Source organism: Rousettus aegyptiacus, unplaced genomic scaffold (assembly GCF_014176215.1).
Source record: "Rousettus aegyptiacus isolate mRouAeg1 unplaced genomic scaffold, mRouAeg1.p scaffold_m13_p_6, whole genome shotgun sequence".
NCBI classification, from domain to species: domain Eukaryota; kingdom Metazoa; phylum Chordata; class Mammalia; order Chiroptera; family Pteropodidae; genus Rousettus; species Rousettus aegyptiacus.
This window is the reverse complement of record NW_023416309.1, coordinates 95,097,967-95,118,052: the sequence shown is the minus strand read 5'-3', so window position 1 is coordinate 95,118,052 and position 20,086 is coordinate 95,097,967. Positions and strand designations below refer to the sequence as shown.

General features: G+C 43.7%; 2 protein-coding genes across 3 annotated transcripts in view; one reads left to right on the top strand and one right to left on the bottom strand.

Annotated features, from left to right (window-relative positions):
• The window catches only part of KAT7 (lysine acetyltransferase 7), a 28,078-nt gene extending 22,396 nt beyond the window's left edge, over positions 1–5,682 (top strand). For both annotated transcript variants that reach the window (XM_016158437.2, XM_016158438.2), the window contains 4 exons: positions 61–154; positions 2,478–2,624; positions 3,236–3,342; positions 4,013–5,682. In XM_016158437.2, coding sequence (XP_016013923.1) covers positions 61–154; positions 2,478–2,624; positions 3,236–3,342; positions 4,013–4,114 — 450 coding nt within the window. In that variant the 3' untranslated portion in view covers positions 4,115–5,682. The remainder of the gene's footprint in view (positions 1–60; positions 155–2,477; positions 2,625–3,235; positions 3,343–4,012) is intronic.
• A 6,519-nt stretch (positions 5,683–12,201) lies between these two features.
• Positions 12,202–19,690, bottom strand: TAC4 (tachykinin precursor 4). Its single transcript, XM_016158446.2, has 4 exons — positions 19,392–19,690; positions 16,285–16,381; positions 14,767–14,799; positions 12,202–12,577 (listed from the first exon to the last, which is right to left on the bottom strand). The coding sequence occupies exons 1-4, from the start codon at positions 19,506–19,508 to the stop codon at positions 12,534–12,536; spliced, it is 291 nt and encodes a 96-aa protein (XP_016013932.1). The 5' UTR covers positions 19,509–19,690; the 3' UTR covers positions 12,202–12,533.
• Between the last annotated feature and the right edge of the window lie 396 nt (positions 19,691–20,086).

The following is a 20,086-nucleotide window of genomic DNA, read 5'->3' as shown; positions in this document are numbered from 1 at the left end:
GCTCATGCTTTATGGTTCTAAACCCTCATGACTTTCTCATCCATTTGTTCTTAATTTTAGGAGAAGAACTCATTCCTCAACTATAATGTATCCTGTATCCTTACCATGCCTCAGTACATGAGACAGGGCTATGGCAAGATGCTCATTGATTTCAGTAAGTGAAACTGCTAAGCTCCACATGGTAGGGACCATGTGAATATTGTTTGTATTTTTGTCCTATGGTCTCTACAATTCCTGGCATGTAACGGATGTATACTGATATTTATTAAGTAACTTGAGTAAGTGGAAAAAACCTGAACACGGATGGTTGGCCTGATACACACTGAATACTCATTGAATACAGAGCTCTGAGTTTGGTACCTGATGGTAGGAGATAATAGAGGGGAGTAAAGTAAGCCTTTTAGGATTATCCCAGCTTGAGGCTTAAGAATAACACATAGGTGCATAAGGCTTCAAATTTGTTCCTGGATGTTAGGGATTTCAGTTGTGTAAGGACTTTCCTAGAGGGAACCAGTGTACCTGATAGAGGCTTTGGGCCTCATTAATTGTGGATTCTGTATGTGGGAATTTGCCTATTCACTAGAATTTGTTTGTAACCCCCAATTGGTACTTTTTGGCACTTTTGTGGTCATTTGTGGACATGTGCACAGCAGCAAAAAAATAAGTCATCACCACACATTCCCAGCTGAGGTCAAACAAGGTAAGGTGCCTGTTTCAGCTCTCTTGTTGTAGATAAGATTCCTTTTCATGGTCTATTAGTGCCACTTTTTCCATATTTTTGTGCTTTTTGGTGATGATTTTAAGTGACCCCTAAGTGTAGTGCTGAAATAATGTCTAGAAAGGCTTCGATGTTCCTTACAGAAAAAATAATGTGTGTTAGACAGGCTTCATTCAAGCACAGGTTATTGTGCTGTTGGCCATGAGTTCAGTGTTACTGAATCAACAATATGTGTTAAACAAGGTGTTGTTAAACAGAAATATATAAAATTATGTGTTGATTCACTGATGAAGATGTGACCAGAGGCTCGCAGGAATTTCCCTAGGAGAAATGGTTTAATATTTGCTAATTCAGTGTTTGTGGTGACTTTATAGAACATAATTACTGTAAATAAGGAAAATCAACCATACTTTTGTATTTTATTCATTGTTCACTGTTGTATGACATATATTTTAGTCAAAATTAGAAAACTTAGAATTAGCCTTCTAATCCTTTTATTGTTAAGCCATTTTTAAGCCACCAGGGAAGAGCTGAATCAGAAAGTGGCATAACTCACTAAGGGAGAGGAGATTATTAATCTCTAATAGTAACACCTGTTTTATAAACTTGACTTTGTGGAAGTTTTCAAACATACAAAAGTAGAATAAAAGTATACTTAAAACCCCTGTAATTTTTACCATTTTATGGCCAAACTTTACTTAGACATTTGAAAACTCGGGAAGGCTTCACTAGACTTTAATAGTGATGGCTATCTGTAGGTATGTTGGGAACAGGGTAGATGGGAACTGCGGTGGGAAGCCATTCCATGATAAAGCTTTATATTTTTCAAATTTTTCAACTTTAAGAATAGATTATCTCAGTACCACTTATGATGTAGTGGTGGTGGTGGTTGGGGGGGACCTGAATCTCATGAAATACTTTTATGAAATGCTTTTACCTTATTCTGTATTTCTATCCTCACTTATTTTGATATTTCTAAAAGATAAGGCCTATTACACTTATAAACCACCAAAAAAATTCTGTAATATCATAAATTATAATATTCAAATTTCCCTGATTTTGTTCTTTAAAAAGAAAATTATTTTTACTCAGAGCCAGATAGAATTGATATGTTGGTATTGATAGATGTGGCTTGTAAATCACTCTTAAGCTGAAAGTTCCCCTTCCATTTCTCTCTTTTTTTCATTGCTATTTATTTGTTGAAGAAAGGTTAGTTTTCCAGTAGAGTTTCTCAGAGTTTGGATTTTGCTGACTGTATTCCCATCGTGTTGAATGGTAGATATTTAGATGTTAAAACTAGAGGCTTCATGAGCTTTGGGTCCCCCAGCCACCACCACCACCACCACTTCATAGGTGGTACTGAGATAATATATTCTTAAAGTTGAAGAGTTTGAAAAATATGAAAAGCTATTTAATGAAATAGCTTTCCATCGCAGTTCCCGTCTCCCTGTGGCTAACATACAAGCAGATGACCATCATTATTAAAGTTTCTAGTGAAGCCTTCCAGAGTTTTTTTAATGTCGATTATAAGTAAAAATACAAATACACATTTTCTCCCTTTTGCTTATACAAAGTCAGCTTACTCTACAACAGCCACACAGTGTTTCATTGAATGAATGGAATTGACTGAAACCCCTGACTGATACTGCAAAGCAGACTGTACTTTTTTATACCTTCTTCTATATTGGCACATTGTTCTTTTCTATTAGGATGAGATATAGTGTTGCTAGAAAAAGTCTGTGTATTTGTTCCCTGGCAGGTTATTTGCTTTCCAAAGTGGAAGAAAAAGTTGGTTCCCCAGAACGTCCACTCTCAGATTTGGGTCTCATAAGCTATCGCAGTTACTGGAAAGAAGTGCTTCTTCGTTATCTGCATAATTTCCAGGGCAAAGAGATTTCTATCAAAGGTTGGTTTTTGACACTCTAGAGTGGTTGTTACCCAATATGTTAGCTTCACTGAATATTTTGACTTTTTCACTTTATACCCTTGTTCACATTTTGTAACCTGCAAAGGATAATGCCCTATTCTGTTTTACCTGAACATGAGAACAGAAGGTCCCCTGGATGTGGGCCACTGCAGAGAGAGACCCTCACTAGAAGTGCCTAAGGATTCCAGAGCATTTGCTGGTATATAAGATTTGGTTTCTCAAATCTCAGGTCACTGACATTTTAATTCTTAACAAAAGTCAAAAATGAAGAAAATCCTCAAGTCTTTTGGCACACACAGAAGCTTCTAAAACATCCCTGTATTTTTATGCAAGAGTATAAGAATTTAGTGGTCTGTCTTTGACCTTGATTTCTATAGGGACCGAAAGTGGTTTCTTTCTATAATAGCCCTCTTCTGTAATTTATTTGGACTGGTCAAATGAATGCTTAAAACTTTTTCTAAACAGGTTGGGTTGAGTATTGGATATCCAACCATCTGGAGTCCATTTAGATTTCCTACAAGGGAAGGGTGGGCCTTGATGATGAGGGTGTTTGCACTTTGGCCAGGTTCTCAGTAGCTCTTTTATTTCAGAAATTAGCCAGGAGACAGCTGTGAATCCTGTCGACATTGTCAGCACTCTGCAAGCTCTTCAGATGCTCAAGTATTGGAAAGGAAAACACCTAGTTTTAAAGAGACAGGTAAAGTTTTTAATCAGCTGCATCCTCATTAATGAATGTCCCTTGAGGCCTAGCAGAGCAAAGGAGGTCCTTAACACCCTTAAAGATAATCTTTCCGTTTTAAAGGTGTTGGCTACGTGCACCTTTTACTTGGTCTCATTTCTTTAGTGTGTGCATTGATGCTTGCCTTAGGCTTATCTCCTTATCCTTATCAGAAGCTTTTGGTAAGCTCCTGTCTCAAATTTGGTTGACATAGTTAAGCAGCTCTAGTTAAGCAGCTTTATGTTGCACAGCACTTCTGTTGCTTCATGATTTTCTTAGACTGGAGAAAATCGCCCATCTGTAGAGGGGAATTTGTAAACTCCAGGGCTTGTGGAAGTGATTTGAAATTCCTTTTAACAAATGTCATCTCAACTCATGCCCAGTTTTAATTGTTTTTAGTGGACTCATACATATCATAAGGGAAGATGAGTGATGATTTTCAGGTCTTGCTAAGGACATAGTAGGAAGAAATGGATTAGGTAGGAAAGCATTTTATGAATCTAAAGATAACTTTTTACACCTATTTTACACCTTCGTATATTATTAAACCTTTGGTGATTCCTTCTTTGCTAATAATCTATTTAGAATCCATATATAAAGGCATTTTAGTTGAATGTATATGTTAATTTTTCCCATTATTCTTCCCCAGGACCTGATTGATGAGTGGATAGCCAAAGAGGCCAAGAGATCCAACTCCAATAAAACCATGGATCCCAGCTGTTTAAAATGGACCCCTCCCAAGGGCACTTAAAGTGACCTGTTACTCTGAGCCAGCGAACCCCAGCAGTAGGAATCCGTACCCTAGGGATCTGTCTGTCATTTCTGTTGCTCTTGTGATTGGCAAGTACAGTATCCTTTGGGAAGGCCATCCCCCTCAGGACTATCCTGGCTCCGACCTTTGTGTACACTGCAGACGCTGGTTCTGAGGAACTGTTGTTTCGGCCTCAGTGAGGTTGCCCGGATGGGATCTATATTAGACTTGATTGACGGTCCCTCGTAGCACTGACCCATGGTGTTCTGTTTGGTACTGTACCTGTCCAGTCACTGGTTCTCTCCTCATGTTCTCTAGCCCTGTGAGGTTATGTTATGTCTTCTAAACTTTGTAATAGTGCTTTTTGCCATCTGGTCGCCAGACCTCCAAATATGGTTGTCACAGCTGGGACCTTTCCAGTTTTTCCTTACATATGTATTTTGGAGGGGCAGGGAAGAGGTGTAACACTTCTGAGTGTGTGTACTGGGAGGGGTCTGTTCCCTTTGGATTTCATCTCACTTAAAATTTCTTCCTCATTTTTATTGAAACCCCTGTTTTGATTATATCAGGCTGACCAGAGCCAAATACTTTTGAAGCCTTAGTCTTGATAACAGCACATAATCTATCTGAATGAGATGGAGGAGAAGTAAGAGGTGGTGATTCTATATTTTGCATTGTGGTCACCAGTGGGCAGTGGGCAGTGTCTTGGAAGGGAATGAATACTTTTTGCTTCACCAGAAAGTACCCAGTAGTAAATGTTTTCTTCTCTCTTAACTCCCTGCCCCTTTTTACGTTTGCAGGTGCCAAAATAATTTCCAGTTCTCCCTTTTATGCTGCATGTTAACTGGTTCATTAACTGCAAAACCTTTTCACCAGTACCAGTGTGATATAGCACACCTGTACTTCCACATAAGTTGCATTGATTTTTGTCTGGACATCCTCGGAGAAGTAGAAACTGATTGAAAATGACTTCTGTGTCTCAGCCCATGACTCAACAAGGCAGAATGGCCACCCCGCCAAGGTTTGCATCTCTTTTCAACAGTACCTCACCCTCCCTCTAGGGCTGAAATGCTTATGCCCTTCCAAGAACTCCTCCATTTCCTTTTTGGGATTTGCCATTATCCTCCAATTCTCCGGTCTCCTATTTTTGGTGTTGTTTAAGTGAAGGAAAAAATGCTCCCTCTAATTTCTCCCTGGCCCATTATAACCTGCTATCTTGGGGCAGCTTTTGATGTATGACATGTCGCCCTTCCCAACTTGGTTGTCTACAACACTGCTGTCTTCATGTGGAGCCCTCACCACAATCCCAACTCTGGTCATTTGTGCCTTTCTCTTGTCATCTCTGTACACTACTTATATTCACTGTGGGTTGGGGGGAGCTAATTTTAAGCATGTTCAATGGCAGCTCCCTGCCAGATTCAGTGTCACTGTTAAAATTTATCCAAAAGCAACTTCACTGGGGGTTTTCTTGAGGGGTAAAGGCCTTTTACAGAAGCTAACCCTTCCCCACATGTGGTAGAATGTGCTGTTCTATATCTATTCCTCAATAAAGCATGTTCTCTGCTCAAGTCTGTTTCACCCAGGAGCTCTGTTTTATGTATGAAAACGGTGCAGCTGACCTGCTAATAGTAAATGCACTTGGGATCTGTTTTCCCTAGCAGTAAACTGACTGCTGAGGGATGTGGTTTGTGGCTGTGGAAATTTTTTTTTCAGTGATACAAGCTATCTATAGAGGGAGTGCTTACTCTGAACTTGTCTAGGTGGTGGAATCAATTCTCTGCCTCACTTTTGGTTTCAACTGATAGGTATGCATAGTAATGACTAGTCAGTATTATTTATTCTTGAAGTTCATTTTTCTCTACTTTTAGGGACAAAGAAACCAGCTGGAAGTTAGGATAGGTGAGGTACAATTGATGCTTATGGGAAGATGGGAACAGGTGTGTATCCCTTTTAATCTCCAAGCTCATTTGCCAAATAGCAGTACCACCTCTGATTGACTCCCAAGTTGAGTGAGTGGTTTCTGAGAGTAGCTGCATTTTTCTGTAGCATTTACTCAGTGCAGGAAAAGGGAGGTCAGGCATTTATGTGTGGCGGAAAGGAGGAGGGTGGGAATTGCATTTGCTGGGGTGGTTTTGTTAACCATCACCAGTAGTGGTAACCTCTCCCAGCAGACAAACTAAGGGTCCTTCTTTGCAAGGTCAGAGTCTTGTGTGTCCCTATGGCGGGGGGGGGGGGGGAATGAAGACAAACCTAGGGGTTATATGCACCCAAATCTTCTTGTTCTAGATATTTGTACCAAAGGGAAATTCTGCTCTCACATTTTGAAAAAATTAAAGTAGGAATGGAATGCTGAGAGGTCAGGGCACTGTAAATTGTGCATAGTCTGGGTCCCAAGCCTCTACTGATTATCACACTACCCTTTCTTCCCCTAAAAATGCAGTTAAGTCCTCACTTAACATTGTCGATATGTTCTGTGACTTTAAGTGAAATGATGTTTAACAAAACCATTTGTATCATAGGCTAATTGATATAAACAAGACTTAAATTCCTTAGGTGTCTCGACATTATAACAAAATGACATTGAATGCAATGTTATTTGAGGGCCTGCTGAAAAAGGAAGAATTCTCTGATTTAAATCACAGATATAGGAACAGTAAGTTAAAACACTTTCTTAGCAGCTTTCAGTAAAAAGTCATTCTCTGTGACTATCTGCACAAAGAAGCTCAGCTGTTAGGCTCCTTCATTAGAAGAGCAAAAGTCTGGAGGTAATCCTGGATCTAGCTCCTGAAACCCTCTAAATGAATGTACTTACTCTGTGTCTGGAGGAAGAAGAGGGCCCTGGCATGTGCTGGTTGCTTTCAATGTACTTGGCCCTGTGCTAGGTACCTTCTCACTATCTCCTTTGAGCCTCACATTAGTCCTTTGCAGTAGAAATTCACACTGGTTTTGCAGAAGGAAACAGTAAATGATGCAGCCAGAAATCTCGTTTTGGTCTAACATGAAAACCCATACCCTCCCCTCTACCACTTGTAACTTCTTTGATTCCTTAATGGTTAATCATCCTCTTCTAGTTAGATATCCTTGCTTCAGCCACAGGCTCCCATGCTTCCAGTGGCTTCCATCACAAGAAAAATGGCAAAACTGGTGAAAACTTTCGGATGAAAGTTGATTTTAGTTGATTCTATAAGCAGCAGTTGGGGGCCAGAGACCTAAACCAAGAAGTAAAAGATGTGTTGCATTCTGGCTCTTCTGATTTAGGAATAAATTGTTTAGTGAGCACTGTTCCTTATGCGGTTTCCTTCAGGTCCTCACTACAACACCACTGAAAGGTGGATAGTATATCCCTATTCCACATGAGAAGAGTTTGAGGCTCAAGAGGTCTTGCTGCTGGTTATAGAAACAGAATGAGCCCTGCTTAATTCCAAATCCCATACTTTTTTGACAGTGCTATTGTGAGTCATCTGATGCCTCTGCCTGGTTTCTCATTTCTTACCAGGGAATAGTGAGTCATTAAGTAATTTTTAACAATATGGTGTGTCCTTTATATAGCAAGATGATACTTTTGACTTGTCCTCAGCTTTGGTTTGTCCCTCTAGTTCTGGGCAGGTTGCCTGGCTAGGGTTAGGAATGGCCTCAAATAGAGTTCATATGAAGCCAGTTGGTTCAGATCAAGGTTGGAACTACATGTGAAAAGCCAGTATAGAAAAATAAACTACAGTTTGTTTGCAGTACACATTACTTCTGGAATATAAAACGAATGAAAAGCAGCTTCTTGGATGTGTATTAGTAACTTTTCAAGGGTAGTTATAAACATGACTGCCTTTTCCTCCTTTGAAGAGCAATTAATAAACCAAATGACATTGAAGAGATGTGGTTTTTATTTGAAGCACTAGGATCAAGTAGCATAGCTCAGCAGTGATCCTTAATATTTTTTTTTCTGACCTTTTGAGAATCTAAGCATTGGCTCAATTTTTTTTTTTCTTTAATGCACATAATACAAATATACACACATTTGTCTATAGTTGAAAAGTTGAGCCTTTTTAGTTCATTCCTGGACGGGTTACGAAATCCTGGTATGAGAAAGCAGGAATCCTGCTTTCCGCCTGCCTTCACTCACCGCAAAGCCCTATGCTAGTTATTTGTGTGTTGAAGCTCAAATAACAAGTCTCATTAAGTGAGGGAAAATGACAGTTGGGGAGAAAGTCTTTCTCACTGTGGTGCTCAATGTTTTCTTATGGCCTCACAGGTGCAAAATAATGTACCGAATATTTTGGTATTCACGAGAAGAGTGAAAATTTCTTTGCTGAATAATATGATGTGACATGTGTTAGGAATTCTAGAAACTACTTTTAGCTATGCATTGGGATCATGGAATTACAGAATTGGGTCTCCACTGGTTTTACCTCAGCACTTTATGCAACAAACGTATGACAGCCTCTTCCAGACTGTTTCCTGCTCTTGGGGGCAGTGTAATTACCCACTTCCTTTGTGGTATCTTCAACAAAGTGCAAATAAGTGTCACTAAGAAGGAAACAAAAGGACTGCCCAGTGGTGAATAATGCCCCCGGTGCTGAAATATCAGTTTATCTCCAGTCTTGTGCAATACCTGTAACTGCAGGTCATGCCGCTAGCATTTCAGGGCTTTGGGGGTTTGTTTATTTGTGCCCAAGAGTGGAGAAAATAACCTGTGCTATTGCACAATTTTGGCTCCATTGTTCCTCCCAGACGTTCCATGTGAGCTATAAAGACCTTTATTCTAGGCAAGTCATGTTCATTCCAAGAAGCAGTCTTAATGGTATTTGTTTCTGGGAATAGCTCATCTTATATTTACTCTATTTCAAAGTTATTAGGCACCTACATTCTTATCTCAAAAAAAGTGTGGTAGATGATCTAGAGAGGTCGCCCCACCAGCGATTTGTCCCATATCTGGGTGTGTGTGCTGCTCTTTCCAATAAGGGATCTGTTTTTCATTCTCTTGTGTGGGCTGGACTTTTGACTAATTAATGTGACAAGTAATATTCTGGCACCTTCCACTTCTGTTCTTGAAAACCATCTAACATGTTTCTAAACCAAAAGCTTGAGCTAAACTGAATATTTACTTTGAGGGACTGTGTAAGCCCATGTTTAGGAGAGCCAAGATGCTGCAGCCGATAGCACCAAAAACCCAAATACCATACTCCCAGCAGAATGCAGCCTCCTGAGTGACCCCTGCTGATGCTACCCATAATTAAAGAAACATTCAACTGAGTCCAGCCAACCTAGAGAAATAATTGTGTTAAGCCATTAATTGTTTTAGGATGGTTTGAGCCATAGCTATGGGTAAATGAAGGAAGAGGACTTCAGAAACTAAAGGACTGGATTCAGTTTAGCCTTATAGGTTCCATTAACTGTGATTGGAAGCCAGGTGTGATTCCACGAGGCACCATTCCTATTCCATATAATGGCACCCTCAGAACCAGTTTAACCCTTGTTTGGTCATTCGGCATACCTCAGTTTGTTGCTTCTGAGGTCTCTAACTGGTATTGGAATTCTTAGCTACCTCTTTATGGAAGTGGATCTGGAAAAGTGAATTATACTATTAAGACATGGCTCATCCCTTTTCTGCTCAAGAATTCATATGGCTTCCCATCATTCAGTGGATTAAATTCACATTTATTCAGGCTTTTAAGTCTTTCCATGAACTGACAGAACCTACATAGCTTTCATTATTCCCCTACATGCAGCCTCACTGCAACTGGATGGATTCTCTAGCCCCTTTCCTGTTTCTTCTGGGAAAGCCTCCACTTCTGCCATTCCCTGAAGTATGTCCCACTGAATTAGTGTGGGCAAAAATGGTACTTGGAAAACACTGAGTTTTTTTTAACTTTAACTTTTTTTTTTACACTTTATTTTTTAATTGAAGTGATTTAAATTTTTTTTTCCTTTTTCCCCCTTTTATTCTTTTTTTCCCCCTATCTACCTCTCCCCTCCCTCCTCCCCCTACCCTCTGGTAACCACTAGTCCATTTTCCATGTCCATAAGTCTCTGTTCGAAAACACTGAGTTTAAGCTGAGTATCAGTATGTTTTTCTACTTCAGAATTTTTCAAAATCTCACTCTTGGGAGACGGAGAGATAGAATGTAATGATTTCTAAAGTGATTTGACCTGGAAGAAGTCTCTTGAGAGACTAGTGTGGTGGGGGCACAGACATTTGGAAGCTTCTTTCCTATCCAAATAGACCCAGCTAAAAAGGCATTCCAGTAAAGTCTTGTAATTCCACTTGGGACTTGTCTGTACGATTATGGCATAGACCAAGTAAGTGTAGGGATTGGATGCGTTTGCAGTGAGGGCACCTTGGCTCTAGTCCTGGATGCCATATTCTGTGCATCTTCAAGCATCTGCAGAGTGAGGATAGTAATTGTGAAGGTAAGTTGTCTTGAAGAATGTCTGATGTGTATTTTTTTTTTTTTTATTGAGGATTTGGAAACTGGATATTTAGTGGTACACAAAATATGGAACTTGCAATCTCCTGGAGGAGACAAGATTTCTATGTTCAGTGCTATGAATGGAAAAGGATAAGTTGTGTAAACATAACAAGGAAACTAGTTGAGCTTGATTATCCAGGAAACCCTATCTGAGGAAGGGCCTTTATCCTGGGACCTGAAATGTTGGCTAAGGAATGAAGGGACTTGGGCAGTGTTTAGACAACCTGAGTAGAGATCCTGAGGCTGGCAGTGTGTGATGTGCCTGAGGGCCTAAGAGCCTGGTGATGAATGAGGCAGGTGAGAGAAGGGCTAGAGAGCACAGGGCCTTGGGAGTTCTCAATGAGGAAACTGCTCTGTGGCCAGCAGAAGATGGAATGGATATGGTCTGATTTCCCATTTGAAAAGGTCATGCTCTGGGTGGACAGTGGATTGGGGTGGGTCTGGCAGTAAGACGGGAAGCAAGGAAGTCTTGTCAGGAAGCTGCTGCCCTTCAGGGAAAGGATAACAGTGGCTTGCATTAACTCAGTGATAATGAAAGTGGTAAGAAGATGAATTCAAGATAGATCTTGGAAGAACCAGCAACTATGGGATGTATTGAATGTGGGAAGTGAGGAGTAGAGGGGTAATTCCTAGGTTTCTAGCTTGGGCAGCTGGTTACATGGAGGTGCCATTTGTAAAGTTGCTGAGGGCAGTGAGCTTTGAGGCAGAGGTCAAGAGTTCAGTGTTTGGACGTGTTCAATAAGCAGTAACTGCTATTTCAGTTGTATTGAGTTTGGCTTCTTCATGGCTCTCTAGAGAGAGTCCTTTTAGACAGGAAGTGTGAGTTTTTTGTCAAAACACTCTTAGATGCCAAGCACTATTGTTGGCACTGGGTTAAAAGATAAGTAAGATCTGATTCATGTACTTGAAAAACCCTTTTGAAGAGAGAAACTGTGATAACGGCATCATACATTAAGTGCTGTAACGGCAGAATGTACAGGGTACTTTGGGAACTCAGAGGAGGGAGCCAGTGGTTAATTTCTGGACTTGGAGAAGCTTTACAGAGACATTGACCTCTGAGTAAGAATTCACCAGAATGTGAAGAGATTGCCATGTACAGAAACCAGAAGCTTGAATGAACATGGTGGGTTTTCAGAAGATGATTGTAGAGCAGGGCATGGCTTTTGCACACAGTGAGTCCAGCTCCACTCTTCTATAAAGTTGTTAGTTCTTCAAGGACAAATTCCAGTTTCATGTTTCATATTCCCTGTCCCATCTGAATTCTTAATGAAGTGCTGGCACGTAAACTCACTAAATATTTGGTGACTGCCTGCATCCTAGAAGCAAAGCATTTACCTCATACATGAGAATTGATGAAGGATCTGGGACTCAGTTCTCCAAGTCAGAAGATACATGGATTTGGGTCCTTGAGATCATAATTGTGGGTAGGGAGAGGGTGTCTGCTTCCAGGGTGCGGCTATCACCCATACTATGTCCCAAGCCTGTTTTCCCACCCAAGGGTAGGGACTAGGGCCGTTTAGTATTTCCCTTTCCATTTCTGGAGAAGGTTCCTGATCTGCTGATGTGCAAGCCACTGGCATGTCCTGCCCTCTGCCCTATATCAGAAAAGAGGCTATTCACCATTCATTCATTTATTGAGCCTCTACTGTGTTCTGGGCACAGGTGATAGAGAAGGGAATGAGACTCAGTCCTGAAATAACAGCTCTGAGTGCTGAGGGAAGGCAGGGTCACTCCAGCTTGTGATTGTGACAACAGTGCACATTTATATACGACTGCTTCTTGAGACTGTGTCCTGCCTGGAAGGAAACCCATTGAGTTCAGTGCAGGCCTGGTGGGACACGCCAATGCTGAGCACAGGACACACGCAGAGAAGAGAATTGGCTTGGTTGGCTGGTCAGCTGTAACGTCCAGGTATAAACGGGTTTCATCCTCTGGGAAGTGTGCAGTGTGGGCTCTCACTCTGACCCATGGTCCTCATCCTCTCTGCCTGGGGAGAGTTCTGTACATGGACGGTGGTTAGGGAAGTCTTGCCTGGCTTCACCCTTTGAGGTCTTCCCTGGTCACTCGCTCAAGGCCTTCCATTTCCCTAGCTCAGGTTTCTTAAGCTGTAGATATCTAGGGCAGTCAAATTGCTGGCTCATCTGCCACATTTTCCATTATTCACCTCAAGCATGGACAGAGCCAACCCTCAGTATCCTCTCTAAAGGAAGGAAAGTGGTAAGCCAGTATTCAAAATCCCAGAGGCCCTCCTGGGGACATGGAAAGTGCTGTGGGCTAGGAGACAGGAGACACAGCTTTTAGTCCTGGCTCTGTTATCAGCTCATGGTATGATATGGGTAAATTACTTTCTATCCCCAAAAAATGACTTCTGTGATTCCTGCCCACACTCTGCATTCATTTCCATTTTGATAACTTGGATGACTTCCATGGCCCTTCAGATGGAATGGCTCAAAGACTAAGGAAAAATCTTGAGGGAAAATAGAAATCTCCTTCTTTATTCCCAAGAGCCTGCATTGGAAAGTGTAGTTCTATCAGGAAAGCGAGAGGGGGGTCCGGAAACCTGCAGCTCTGGGGAAGGACGTACTGGAGCTCGGAATCTCTGACTGGTTGGGATAACCGCTCCTCCTCTCATGTTGGCTGGCTTGAGCTTTTGACATTTTCCCCAGCCCGATTCCCTTATTTACTTTGATTTACTAAGCATACCGTTGGCTCCATTTGGGATGTGGTGATAGTTGATAACTGCTTAGGGTGTTACCCTTCCCAGGGTGATTTGCACTTATTTTCTGAAGACAGGAAATATCTTAAGACTAAAGACACAACTTTCTAATCATCAGTGATTAGGGAATAAGGAGAGATGTTCTGGGATATGAAAAACGACATCGTTCTCTGTGGCTTCAGCTGGCCTTGATGCAGGGAGCAGAGTACCTGGGTGTGTTGGGGGAGGAGAAGGTGCAGCTTCAGGGCTATGGCTGTGTAAAGCCTGGATCATCATTGGGACCTCCCTGACCTTAACTGCTCTTTCTTGGGGAGGCTCTGCCTAATGGCTTGTGGGGAGCCTGTTCTGTCTGTCTAGCTGCCAGGCTCCCACTGTGGAGACTTTAAGTATCTGTTACTTTCTCATGATGCCCTTGCAGTCCACTAGAGGCTTTCACCTGCCTTCTGTATATGGTCCTTCCCTGCCCAAGAGGTCCTGGTCCATCTGTCTTCACTGATTCCCCAGTGGTGGAGAGAGAAGAAATAGCAAAGAAGGAAAGTGCAGTAGAGGAAGGCTATCTTGGAAACCAAGAAGGGAAGGGATGAGGGCAGAACGAGGGCCTCATAAATGGAGTCATTTTTCAATCTTCCCGGGAGTTGAAAAACTGGATTGGTTCACTCATTCCCTGATTAATTAATTCTTTTCTCTTTCTCTTCTATCCTCCTTCCCTTCTGCCCTTCCTTCCACAAACATCTAGTGGGCGTTTCTTAGGGAAACTGCCAGGTATTGTGGATAGAGAGGAGATGGCAGGCCTGCTACCTGACCATGGGGGAGGTTTCCACTCTGGGGACCTCAGCTATGTGACCCAGCAGGATAGTGAGGTACAATGTGCCAAGGCAGGTATGCCTGGCCATGGAGAGAAGCTCAAGTAGGGCAGGTGGTTGAGGAAGGAGAGATTGGGCTAGGAGTCAAGTCAGTGAGGACAGCACCGGAGGATGTGGTAAGTCCATAGGGTATTGGATTTGATCCTGAGAGCACTGGGGATGGGGGCAAAGGTTTGGTTGATTTTCTTTTGGTTTTGTTTTTCCCTTTTCGCCATAGGATTTTAGACACGGTACTGGCTGCTCAGATTTGCACTTTTAAGACCCTTGAAAATATAAGGTGGGGAATGGATTGATTGATTTTTCCAGTTCCAGGCTTTAGACCCAAGGTAATTTTGAACATTTGACAGAACTTGATTCATCCCTGTCTCTTCCTTATTTACCCCTGCACCTAATCCCTGGGTATGCATAGACACCCCTCTGAGGACACAACCAGGAAGCCAAGCATGTGGCCAAGCCATGCTGGCCCCACCTTCAGCAATGCCAGCCTGGTTTGTGTGCCCCTGGCCAGAGCCCCACTTCCCTGACTTGTTAGGGGCCAGGACAACTGGGCCCTCCCCAGGTAGCATGCTGGGCGTGGGGGGTGGGCGGTGAGGTCTGGACCACACTTACCTGTTTTTCTCTCAGGCTGGATAGGAGGTATTCCTAGGGGAAAAAGAAAGAAGGAATGAGGGCTGCACCACTTCCCTGGGGGCTGGGTGAGGTAGGAAGGGCTCTTTGGGGCTTGGTGCCTGTTATAGGTCTCCAGGCACTCCCCATTGTCTTTGTGTGGCTGAGCCACTTGGCTGCTCTTGCTAGGAGGCAGTGTGGAGGAATGGGGAGTCACTGGCACCTGGTACCAGCTGGGCATCCTTAGAAAAGCATTTAATTTACCTGAACCTTAGTTTCCCTGGTAGTGGCGAAAGGGGTATAGTGAGATTCAAATCGTATGCGAGCATAGTAGGTACTCAATATAATATTTCTCTTATATCCTCATTCCCTACTTATGGGTTGTTGGATTTGGAAGAGAACTCTAAAATGGCCCAGTCCAAAACAAAACTCATTTTGTTGAGGAGGAAATAAGGCCAAAAATGGTTGGTCACAAGTTGGTTTTCTCTATTTTTACATGCATATTTTTTATTTCAAAAGCAGTCTGAATACATGCCCCTATAAAAAGAATCAAGTAATGTAGAGGCTTGTACAGTAAAAATTAAACTCCCTCTTTACTCCTCTCACCTCCACTTTCTATCCTAGATATAACCACTATTGACAGTTTAATATTCTTCTAGAACTTTCCCTATGCATTTTTATTTATATGTTTGTAAGTATGTCATTTTGTAAAACAAGTAGGCCGCTATCATACATATTGCTATATAACTTGCTTTTTCCACTTAACCAATATCCTGCATATCTTTCCATATCTGTCCACAGATCTGCCTCATCCTTTGTAATGGCCATAAAGGCTGTGGATGTGCCTAATATATTTTGACCATTGATTTTCCTACTGATGATTTTTTACGTTATTTTCAAGTTCTTGCTATTACAGACAAGTTGGTGATGAACAATCTTATACAACCATCTCAGGGCTCATGTAGCAATCACATTTCCATTTGATAGATTCCCTCAAATGAGAGTTGGTCAAAAGGTATGCACATTCCAACTTTGGTGGCCACTGTCAACATGTCCCTCCAGGACATGACTCCCACATTGAGGGTACTCTCAGAGAATGCAGGATCATTTTAATAACTATTTGAAACAAACATAATTAACTAGAAAGCTTAGCCTGTGGCTTTGCTCACATCTAGACGCTGATCTGTAGCTCCACCACCACTCTCCAAAGTCATCCATAATACAGAAGGTAAGGGCACCAGCGTGTGCAAAGCATTTGCCCCACCCTTAGGATGAGCATACTCCTTATATGTCAGAGACAGTCCTGGTTAACACCTGTTGCCTGGCATAATTAACACTCTCTACAGTGTTCTGGTGTGGTTGATAATTTATATGGACACCATCCCACCCGATTGCGTGAGCGACCCCTACTGGCGTGGAGTGAGTAATGGAGTCCTGGGCTTTAAACTAGGGCCCCTGCTTGTTGTAACAACCCACTCAGAACCACTCCTTGGTGGGCTCTCACCCACCTTTGTCACTCACCTCGTATCTGCTTCCCCATCAGCCCAAAGAACTGGTGGTGGCTCTCTTTGCCTCTTTTCACCTGAATCTGGAGGCGAATTCTGGGGCCGACATCTTCCTGAAGAAGCAGAAAGCTAGAGTTGGGAGGAGGCTGGCAAAGAGATAGGGAAGGCAGGGGGTGCAACGACAGTCTCATAACACCTGCCCTGTGCTGGCACTCGGCTCTTTTGCATGTTTTACACAATATTCTGCATAGTAATAATAGCTAACATAACACCTATGCTCCTGACATTCTTAGCACTTTAATTTGTTCACTTAATCCTCACCATAAAGTAAGTACTATTACTGACACCATTTTATAGATAAAAGCACCGAGGAATAAAGAGATTAATTTGTCCAGTGTCAACAGCTAGAAAATGAGAGATGGAGTTTGAAGCCAGCTCATCTGGCTCAAAAAGGCTCAAACAATAGTCATAACCTCCTTTACTCCTCACAACTACCATATGAAATAGGGAGTATGATTTAGCCCTACTTTACAGATGGGGAAACTAAGCCTTATGGAGGTTAAAGGACTTGTCCAAGGTCACATAGGAAGTCTGACTCCAGAGCCTGAGTTCTCCATCTGGGGAAATGTCTCCAATATGAACGAGGAGGGAGCAGCTGATAGACTCAGGGTGGGCACCCAGTAGGCAGGGTGAGACTACTTCCCCTCCAGCCCCACTCTGACTCTGCTCTCCTCTCTTCCCCCGGCATTCCCCTGTTGTCCCAGATTTACCCTGCCCTGGAACCTGGGCCTCCTGCGAGGAACAGGGCATGCTTGTGTCCCGGGGTGGAGGCCACTACCCTGGGCAAAGACATTTTCATTCTTGAGTTGATGGGATGAAAGTTCTGGACCAAGGGTGTGAGATTTAAGTTCTCATTCCTCCATTAGCCTTCGTGACCTTGGACAAAGTGCTCTCCCTCCCTGGCCTTAATTGGAGCCCCTGAGGAATGGCCTACTCAGTTCTGTTGAGAGGGAGAGAGACTTGCTAGTCTCGCATCCCCAGGACCTGGGACATTGTCTGGTGCATACGGGAGTTCAGCACATGTAGGATACAGAACACTGAACAAGGGACCCTTTCTCTGTTAGTCTGGGAAGAGCAAAGAGGATGGCGTCTCGTTTTCCAGGAAGGCTGAAGACGTGCGAAGAGCCCCAGAGTAACAAAGCCGCCTACCAGGAGGCTGGGAGCTGGGAGCTGGGGTGGGATCAGGGGCTTACTCTTCCATCCCCTATTTCCCCAGGGGTAGCACAGGAGTGCTGGGAACCAGTAGGGACATGGCTGGGGTATAGAGGAAACTCCTGTGCATCTCATAGTTTGTCCCATCCCAACTTTTGGGATCAGAGTGGACTGTTTTCTAACCCTTAGACTAATTCAGTCACCTCTGATCTGTCTCCTCCCTGGGACGTCAGTGGCTAGGATAGCTGTCTTGGGCTGGAGTCGCTTAGCCTGGCCAGAAACCGGAAAAGTCTCTTTGGAGATTTGGACCCATTTATGAAAAGCTCATGAAAACCACTTTGCATTGGTAAAAGGCAGTCTTCAAATGCAAGCTGAAGAAAATGGCTATTTATAAAATAAGACTCCCCCTATTTTCATTCACTGGGTTTCTGGGACTCCATTAGGAGGCATCCTTCCCTTTCACTCAGGAAGGACTCCTGCCCCCACCTGAAGCCCTCTCTTTATCCATGTAAGCCAAATCGCTGGCTCCAGGGATAACAGGTGAGGGGAGTCCTGAGAACTGGGGAGGGGATCAGACCATCCTGGAGAGTGCCACTGTTCCTTCTGTCATGTCACTCATATGAATTGTTCTTGTAGTCCAAGCATGGTGTCTCGGGAAGCAGAAGGGTATTAAATGAGAGTGAAAGGAGAATAAGCAGTAGACCTGGCTGCAAGGTGGGGTACTCGCAGGTGGAAAGCCCAGCAACACGAGTTGAAGATGATGATTTTCCAGTGTGAGTGCGTAGGGAGCTCCCCCTCACAGATGGGCTTCCCTGTGCCTGGGCCAGGTCCTCCGATGTTTGGCACAGCCTCCGTAATGCTTGAAAAATACCCTGGGGATCATTTCCCCCACTCCACTCCCTCCCACCCCATTTTAGAGGTGAGGAGGCTGATGTTTCGAGAGCAGCAGTGACCTTCCCAAGGTTGCACAGAGTCCGTGGAGAAGCCGAGACTTGAACCTGGGTTTCCCTATCCTGTTGTCTTCTCAATTGCACGACGAACCAGGAAGGAAAACCACCTCAGATGGCAGTTCATTGAATGGTGATTCCTGTGACCCCAGTGCCCTCACTATCCTAGGACTAGGAGGAATCAGGCTTAGCCTTGTCCCACTGTCTGCCCTTCCATAAGCCTTCCCTAAGCACTGGTCCTGCTTTTTCCCTCTCCCCTCTGTCTGATTAGGGGTTCCCCAAGGTCAGGATCTTTGTCTTCCGGATCAGATGGGGCGGGGCACAGATGCTGTGTCTCTAACTTCTAGGTTTCTCCCCAGTGACAGCACAGGTCAGTTGAGTAGAAGAGATTGACAATCAAACCAGTACTAGTCAGGAAATGAGAGTTTCTCCAAGTGAGACAAAACAGTGATCCTGCTTCAAGTTAACCCCCTTGAAATTCTGGAAAATCTCCGATGCACAGATACTGAGAATTAGACCTTGGACAATGTACAGTTGTGCTTTTAAAGATGTGTAAACCTTGAACAAACCAATTGACCTTCCTGTGCCTCAGTTTCCTTATCTGTGAAATGCAGATAGTAATGGTACGTTCCCCATAAGACTGATATGAGGATTAAATGGGTTAATGTTAATAAAGCATTTAGGACATATTATATGTTAAATATATGTAAGTGTTAAAACTATCTCCCTCTGTGTCTCTCTGTCTCTCTCTCTCTCTCTCTTCCCTCCCCCCCACTCCCCTTTCTTTCTCTCTGTGTCTCTCACTCTCACTCTCTTCCCCTTTGGGCTCAGTCAGGCCAGGGGCTGTGGCCTTGAGGGGAGTCAAACAATTTGCCTTGAGCGTCCAGCCTGCTCTCCTGGCAGCCACGAGGGGATCTTCTGCCCCCATGACCATGGACCATCCCCTGCCTCTCTTCAAACTTACCTCCTGGGTCATGGTTACCCAAGACCCTGTTTCAGTGCTGAGTGCCAGTTCCTTGTCACCTGCCACAGTGCACACAGAAAGCCCCATCAAGAGAAGCAGGGTGAGGCAGAGCAGCATGGCGAGCACTGCTCTGTGCCAGAACCCTCTGGGAGTCCCTCTCAGCCTGCAGAGACAGCCTCCAGCAGGTCCAGTCCTCTCTCTCTGGCTCCTTTCTTGTAGGTATGGGAAGCTCTACCTGTTCTCTGTCCTTCCATCTACCCTGCTTATCTACTCCCCTCCCTGGGACATTTCCTGTGACACTCCTCCCACCCTGGCTGGAAATACCAATGATATCAGGATGCTCGGAGGAGGGACCAGATGCCCCCTCCCACCCCATCCCCCAGCACTTAATCCCAGAGCTTAGCACTCTAATGCAACAGGCACCTCACCTTTGGCTTCATTCTCTCTAGTGGCAGGTGCACAATGGAGCATTGTGTGGCACCTGGTGCTCCCAGCTTCCTGGCTGGAAGCCCCAGGGGCACTTATCATGGAAATGGGGAGGGGAACTGAATGGCTCCTCTTTTCCTGGTGCTCTGCTCCCCTGTAAGAGAGGCCGCTTCCCAGACCTTAGCTAGTATTCCACCGCTTGTCTCCCCTTCCTGTCTCTCAGCCCCCTTCCTCAGCATTGCCCTCCGTCCACCAGTAGTCCTCACATG

Bases quoted from the DNA above. Each gene is read 5' to 3' on its own strand.
- TAC4 (XM_016158446.2), bottom strand. From the start codon at position 19,508: ATGCTGCTCTGCCTCACCCTGCTTCTCTTGATGGGGCTTTCTGTGTGC. The intron at 16,382-19,391 runs GTAAGTTTGAAG...CTGCTTCTTCAG, and splicing joins GGGTAACCATGACCCAGGAG to GAAGATGTCGGCCCCAGAAT. The intron at 12,578-14,766 runs GTAAGTGTGGTC...GTCCATGTACAG, and splicing joins CCAGCCTGAGAGAAAAACAG to AACTCTCCCCAGGCAGAGAG.